The 7,359-nt window shown below is 49.2% G+C and overlaps 1 protein-coding gene across 1 annotated transcript; it reads right to left on the reverse strand.

The window, feature by feature from the left end:
* Nucleotides 1–1,003: 1,003 nt before the first annotated feature.
* On the reverse strand, nucleotides 1,004–6,140 carry LOC125527019 (coatomer subunit alpha-3-like). Its single transcript, XM_048691599.1, has 3 exons — nucleotides 5,757–6,140; nucleotides 4,495–4,989; nucleotides 1,004–4,263 (listed from the first exon to the last, which is right to left on the reverse strand). Exons 1-3 carry the CDS (start codon nucleotides 5,962–5,964, stop codon nucleotides 1,310–1,312), a joined length of 3,657 nt encoding a protein of 1,218 aa, XP_048547556.1. The 5' UTR covers nucleotides 5,965–6,140; the 3' UTR covers nucleotides 1,004–1,309.
* Nucleotides 6,141–7,359: the final 1,219 nt, after the last annotated feature.

Genomic DNA, 7,359 nt, shown 5'->3' on the forward strand with positions numbered 1-7,359 from the left:
GTAAAAGTGGTCCGATCCTTAAATATTTTATAAAGGACACCGAAAACCCACACCCAAGACCCATATATTTGAAGGCTCGAAGGCCAAACTGAGGGTGGCCCTTATACCGTCAAACCTCGTCGGGAAGGACGCGCCGCCGCAATTCCACCGCATACCTCACCGGAATTGGCCGCCGCCGTTCGATTTGGGGCCGGAGAAGGGCGGGGTAAGGCGGCCGAGATGAGCGCCACCTCACGGATGTGACCGTCCGCCGTCAGGGGCGTTGGGGGACGGCGGGGAATGGGGAGGGGAGGCAGAGGAGGACGGCGGGGAGCATCTCTGAGAGGAATATTCGTTTGTACAGTGCCATTTGCAGGGTGTTCTGTGGTTGGTAAAATCGACCCTTAAAACACGTTTTTTGCGACACTTATCACGGTTTAAAGGCCCGCGAAATAAGGAGTCTGCTAGAGATGCTCTAATCTGTTTGCTGAACCGGTGTTGTATACTGCACCTAATTGGTCTCAGTGCAGAATTTGTGATGCATTAGAACTGTATGTATGCTGGATAGTAGTGTGGATGAGTTTTTTCTTATCTATATATAGCTGTACAACTTTGATAGATATCATCATCACAAGGTAGTTTAGTTTACCCAGGGTTCCAAGGCAGCAGTGATCTATGGTGGTTCCCAGCCTGGAACTGGGAACATCAGTGAAGCAGCCACGCTGCCAGTGCCATGGGTACTGTTGAACTTTACTTTCTTCAACCTCTCATTTAGCCCCCGAGATTGCGATTTTCGTGCGCTTGATGTTCGTCGTCGGTGACCAGCGACAATTTAACGGAATCCATGTTATTCTTGCTCAGAGAAAACAAGTTTTTATCTACAGGCATTGTGAAGATGTAAGCCCTGGAAGAGGCTTGCTTACTAACAAAGCATAGGACAATGAACAGCAACCGAACACACAGACGAAATCAGCTCTTGAGACCAAAACAGGATTTTTAAAAAGTAACGAATACCAGCCAAACATTACACAAACATGGTAGGCAGTACATCATATAACGAAATCCCGATTTAAATACATCATCATTGTGCCCTAAAAAATGGATCTGTCCAAAAATCCTACACCGTTTGTTGATTGACCGATCACAGCCATCAGGCCACGACCGATCGATGACAGAAAAAAAGGGGGAAGAAACGACGCAATTATACTATACTTATTCCTCGCAAGTTGGTGATAAAAATCTCTGGTAGGTAGAATATAACTGACACAACAGTCTTCGAACTGGAGATACAAACATGATGAACACAGAGGCGAAGTCGTCGCCACTTATCTTATCTCGATTGTGTAGGGGAGCAGAGGAGGCCCGAGGCGGCCGCCCCGACCACCGAGAGCTCGCATATGCTGCACAGCTGACCCTCGACGGAGGGCACGAACCGGGACGCGCAGTAGGGGCAGGAGACGTCCTTCTGCCCGCGGTAGATTGGGACAAAGGTGGCCCCGCAGACGACGAACGGGTTTCTGAAGTCGTAGTTCAGCTGGTGGGCGTCCTTCCTGTCGCCGCAGGCCTGCAGGACCTGCCGGGCCTTCTTCGCCTGGGCCTCGTTCGGGCCGTTGTCCAGGAGCATGCGGGCAAAGTTTGCCGCGGTGGCGTAGTTCCCGCCCTTGAAGCAGAGGCCCATGGCACTGGTGAGGACAAGGCGCATGTGGACCTTCTGCAGCTTGCAGTTGGTGAAGTATGCCGCCAGCTCCTGCTGCCGGGTGGCGTCATTTTTCAGCTCCTTCCTCTTGACTTCCATCCTGAGACCAAGGACGTACTCCCTCACTATCTCGATAAGCTCCTTCACTTCATCAACCTCTCTCCGTGAGTCCACGACGAGGAGTGGGATGGTGTATAGGATGTTGAGGAACTGCCTCAGTGCCTCTGGGAACTTGCCCTCGGTTGTGGCTTTGTATGCAGCCTTCAGCTTGTCGTCCATTTGCGCAAAGCTAAACACAAGTGCAGGTGGGCCCCTCACATTGGGACTGGCAGATTCACTCCAGCCTTTCTCAACAGCAATAGGGATCACTGGAGCACTTGCAAATGCACGCAGAAAGGTATGACTGCCCATATGTGCATCAAGAAACAAGGCCTTCAAAGGAGCAAAGTTCTTGATGCCCAACTGGCGGCTAAGCAGACGCATTGCTGTGTCAAAGTTCCCAGCTGCAGCATGCTCCCCAGCAAGAGATGACTTCTGAGTCCAAATTTGACTGACAGGCATGCCTGGTGTGGGAGCCACGAACAAAGCAGAGCGTTCCGGACCTCTAGCTTTCGGTGTATCTGCCTCCGGCGGCAATTCCAGATCTTCGAGGTCCCAGCCACCTTCCTCGTCCCCATCCTCTTCATTTGTTTCACTTTCATCAGCATGGCCAGCATCTCCATTTTCTATCACATGACTTGCATCAACAATTTCCAGGTCTTCATCACCCCAATCACCACCAGCATCATCATAATCTTCCTCCTGCTCTGCCCTCCCAGTAGCATCTAGTCCACCCTCAAAAATACCACGCATCACCCTCAACAATGGCCAATCACCACAAGCTGTGAGAGGTGCTGGAGGGATTAAAAGTGATCTTGTTTTCCCTTCCGGTAGAGAAGGTACATCTTCTCCTAACTCACCAGCAAGCCTATCGGCAATTTCAGTGAGCCCATGAGTGGCAGCAGTCACATATGCTAGAGGTAGCTGTCCTGCATTCTCCAAGATCTCAACTCTTTTCTTAGCATCTCCCAGATACAATGCATTGTGGAACTGGCCCATCAAATTGTTATTCTGCCCAGCTATCTTAGACATGAAGCCCACCTTGTCCAAGTAACCAGTTAGCAGATAAAGAAAAGCAAGCCTGTCAAAATTCTTTGTCCGCTGGTATGCATATTCAACAATACCAACATTTCCCTGCCTCAGAGCCTCAATTCCCAACCTGTACCAGTGATCCTTGTCATCGAGCTCCTTTGCGGAAGCAACGGCAATTTGGATGTTCCCGCTTTCAAGAGCCAGGTTAAATCTGGTCTTTTCATCTTTCACAAAGTGGAGAGCAACTTCTGGAAATCCTTTCTGTTGCAAATAAGAAATGACTGCCTGCCCACACAGCTGTGAGTTCTTAATCATACTCATAACATGATCATAGCGCTTCCGTAGAAGGGCCAGCTTGAAAATGTATTCAGAAGCATCAACTGTAATAATCTTGTTCTTTCCATCACGGTCCAGAAAGGCAATGGTGTTCCCCGCAACCTTGGTTATGTAAATAGGAACATCAAGTGTCTTGATAATGCCACTGTCCCCATTAGGAAGGCAGTACTTGATATGGTTCAGAGTGGAATATATGAACACACCATTTTCATCCCAGGCACCACTCTTTACACGTATGGTTTCGTGAAGTGTGCAGCGATGGACAAGCTTCTTGTTTGCAATGACTACAGCATGTTTGCTGAGTAGTGCAACAGACTCCATATCATTCGACCAGATCACATACTTAACAGCAGATGCCTGGAGTTCACCAAGAACAAGCCGCTGCTGCAGATCAAAGATGGCCACCCTGTCTTCAGCTCGGCACAATACATTACCAGTTCCAGCATAGTAAATAACATCAGTTCCAATAGGAAGAGGACTTTTCTTCACAATCTCATTCTTAAGACTCTTCACCAAAACCTGGTTGCTGCTCTTCTCCAGGACTGCAAACCTGTTCCGGGCTATGAAAACTGCAGAACCACCAGATCCCTTCTTTGCATCCTGCAAATAATCAGCCCTGCCAGCAGAATCTTTAGGAACAATGAAAAGCTCATATGAGCCCCCATCCACATCAGAGCAGATCAAGACAGCATTCTCAGTCGGGCTATATGATAATGTCCTTGGTAACTGATTCAAGCTGACCGACCCAGGCCTTCTTATCGGAGCCACCTGGACCTCCTTCTGTGTTGAGTACTCATAGAAACGGAGGAAGCGGTCCTTCACATAGAACACTGTATCACCACTAACAGCGAAAGCTGGGCGCTCTCTCTCCAACTTAAACACAATCATACCACTATCATGACCAGCTGCAAGAAGATTCATTTCAGGGTGAGCAGCAAGGACCCAGAAGCGGTCATGCTCCCGCCTGAATGTCTGGATACCAGTTCTCTTTGTGGCATCCCAAACACGGATGCTCTTGTCTTCTGAGTTGGATACAATGATGTCCTGCTTCGCGTGGAACAATACACAAGAGACATTGTTCATGTGACCTCTAAGAGTATCAACCTCCCATGCCTTTGTATCTGTTCATAAACATCTAAACTCAGGAAATGGCAAGATAAAACAAACTTTATAATATTCATGAAAGAGCAAGACAAAACATACTTCTTAACAGAATTAAATGAAGATGAATAGTGGCATGCTATTTATTAGTTGGCACATGAAAGTTTGTTGGGTATCATCACTGTAACTTGGCATGTGAAGTACCATGCAGAAAAAAAGGTGCAAAGTTGAGAAGGGATCAACAGTGTTACCATTCATCCTCCAGAGTTTCACTTGCCGGTCATCTGCCCCAGAAACAATAAGTGGCAGGGTGGGATGAAACGATGCCCAGTTGACCCCACGGTCGTGACCCTCCAAGACATACTTGACCACAGCATCAATGCCTCCAAACAGATCAGTGTTCATCTGAGTGAGACGCATGATGTCGTCGGCTGGGGACGACGACTTCTTCCTGAGCGCGCCAATATCCCACACCCGGACGGTCTGATCCAGAGACGCTGACACGACCAGGTCCTCCTTGGGATGGAAGGAAGCACACATGACATAGTGATTATGCCCCGTCAGCACGGCCACGCAGGTGCGTGACTGCCAGTTCCAGACACGGATTGTCTGGTCATCACTGGCACTGACGATCCACGGGTGCTCGTCGTGGAACTGGACCGTGCGGATGTAGTCAAGGTGGCCATGGAGCGTGAAGAGGCAGCGGTGCGTTTTGTAGTTCCACACCTTGATCTTGTAATCGTCACCTGCAATGCACAAACCAAAGAGCAAAAAGCGTTATACAGAATCCATTGCCACGAGATGCGTGCGCAACTACAGCCCAATCTAATCTTAGGATTATAATGTGAACATGAACTGGTCAATACTTATTAGAACCAAGAATTGCATGACACATAGCACCACAAAGTATGCACAGAAAACCCACAACTTGCTCAGAAGTTGCAACACAGCTAATAAGTAGAACTTTTTATATCAAAAAAAAAACTAATAAGTAGAAAGCACGCTTATAGCCATTAAGATCTGTCCTTCCTGATTTGCTTAAATACTGAGAAAATAACTACAAGTGCGATCGGGGTCGGTGTTTCTGGGCTCATATGATATGATGAGTTGACTGGCAGGCACCTAGAGTACTGCTAGGTGGGGTTCCAGATTATAATGTTATACTAGTCACTGCTTGTAGGACTTGGAATCGCATCAAGTATATCCCAGATCATGCAAATGGAAACTCAGAACCTACCAACCAGTTGCAACAACACTGCTAAGTACAAATAACAAGAATGAACAAGCAGATCTAGTCCGATTCTTGTTTGCTGATCAAACAGTGATGCATCACTAGAAGTAGGATCAGGGTGTTTGTTCCACGGTGGGCTGATAACAGAATGGCCGACCATTGATGAGCTGGGAGCGGAGCCATCTGATCGGCGGAAGCGGTTGGCAAGGCCAGATCCGGGGATCAGGGGAGAGGGGCGGGGGAGGGGAGATCTAGGGAGGGAGGGAGGGAGCGGGTAGGTACCTCCGGATACGAAGAGCGGCTGGGTCTTGTGGAAGTGGACGCCGCGGACGGGGCCGTCGTGCTCGTCGAAGCGGTCGAGGAGGGTGCCCATGCGGTAGTCCCACATCTGGACGACCCCGCTGTGGAGGCTGGCGAGGATCCATGGGCGGCGCGGGTGGAAGGCGAGCCCCTTGACGCGGTTGCTCTTGGTCTCGAACTTGGTCAGCATCTCGCCGCCGCCGCCGCCGCCGGGGACGGCGCTCCTCCGACTAAACCCACCGGCGGGAGCGAGAGGGAGGGAGAGGCGGGTGGATCTGGGCTCAGTTTGGTGATTTGGATCTCGGAGAAGGGAAGAAGATGTGTGTGCTGTGCCTGTGCTGGGCTGGGTGGGTTTTTCTTTCCTTTCCCCCCTCCTACTTGACTTGCTCAGACGTGGTGGTGCCGGTGGGGATGTTTATCTATTCCATCTGAACCGTCGACCGCGCTCCGGGCCCTTCCCAGCCGTTGGATCCCCGCCACAACCAGCGCTTTGCGTTCCCTGCACACTACTTGTGGCCCCGACTTGTCTTCTATCTAAGGCAAAAAAAAAAAACCCTCCCATTTTGCAACCCCCCCTCTCTCTTCTTTTTACAAACGGCACAATTTTTTCACACCAACGACACGCTTTGTGTTACTGACGGGGTGCCACCGACATGCCAGCGGCGCAATGGCGTGCCGATTGTCGAAGTCAAAGAAAGGTGTGTCATTCATTTCGTCAACCCTTGCCTTTGCTTCCTTCTTCGTTCACAACCATTGTCCGACCATTGCTGCATTATCTCCCCTTATCCCTCGATCGGGCCTTGCCAACTCCATTCTCCATTGTTATCGTCGTATTCTTTGTTGTCGCCACAATCTAACTTGCTCCTGAAAATTGACTTATGGTCGTTGTCGCCCGATGCCCGAGTCGCCCGAACGCTACTTATGGCCGGTTCAAAAGTCACGTACCTCTTATTCTCCTAAATTTACTTGTTAATAATTTTTTCGTTATTGGGAAGGGGAAGAAGAAGGAGCCTCATCACAACCATGTGAATGTGATTGTCGTTCTGCCAAGGAAACGATGCTCTGAGCGTGTTGAAGGCATGTGATACGTCTCCGTCGTATCTACTTTTCTAAACATTTTTGCTCTTATTTTGGACTCTAATTTGCATGATTTCAATGAAACTGATCCGGATTGACGTTGTTTTCAGCAGAACTATCATGTTGTTGTTTTTGTGCAGAAATACAAATTTTTGGAATTGGACGAAACTTTTTAGAATTTTTTTATGGAATATATAAAACATACTGGAGCAAAGACCCACTGGAGGGGGACCACCTGTGCCCACAAGGCACCAAGGCGTGCCCCACCCTGGGCGTGCCATGGCTCCGCCGACCCTAATCTCAACACTATAAATTCCTATTTTCTAAGAAAAAAATAGGAGAAAAAGTTTAATCGCGTTTTATGATACGAAGCCGCCGTCACCTCCTGTTCTTCATCGGGAGGCCAGATCTGGAGTCCGTTCGGGGCTTCGGAGAAGGGGATCTTTCGTCTTCGTCATCATCAACCATCCTCCATCATCAATTTCATGATGCTCATCGCCGGGAGTGG

Source organism: Triticum urartu, unplaced genomic scaffold, assembly GCF_003073215.2.
Source record: "Triticum urartu cultivar G1812 unplaced genomic scaffold, Tu2.1 TuUngrouped_contig_259, whole genome shotgun sequence".
NCBI lineage: Eukaryota > Viridiplantae > Streptophyta > Magnoliopsida > Poales > Poaceae > Triticum > Triticum urartu.

Bases quoted from the DNA above. Each gene is read 5' to 3' on its own strand.
- LOC125527019 (XM_048691599.1), bottom strand. From the start codon at position 5,964: ATGCTGACCAAGTTCGAGACCAAGAGCAACCGCGTCAAGGGGCTCGCC. The intron at 4,990-5,756 runs GTACCTACCCGC...TGTGCATTGCAG, and splicing joins GCCGCTCTTCGTATCCGGAG to GTGACGATTACAAGATCAAG. The intron at 4,264-4,494 runs GTAACACTGTTG...GTTTATGAACAG, and splicing joins GAAACTCTGGAGGATGAATG to ATACAAAGGCATGGGAGGTT.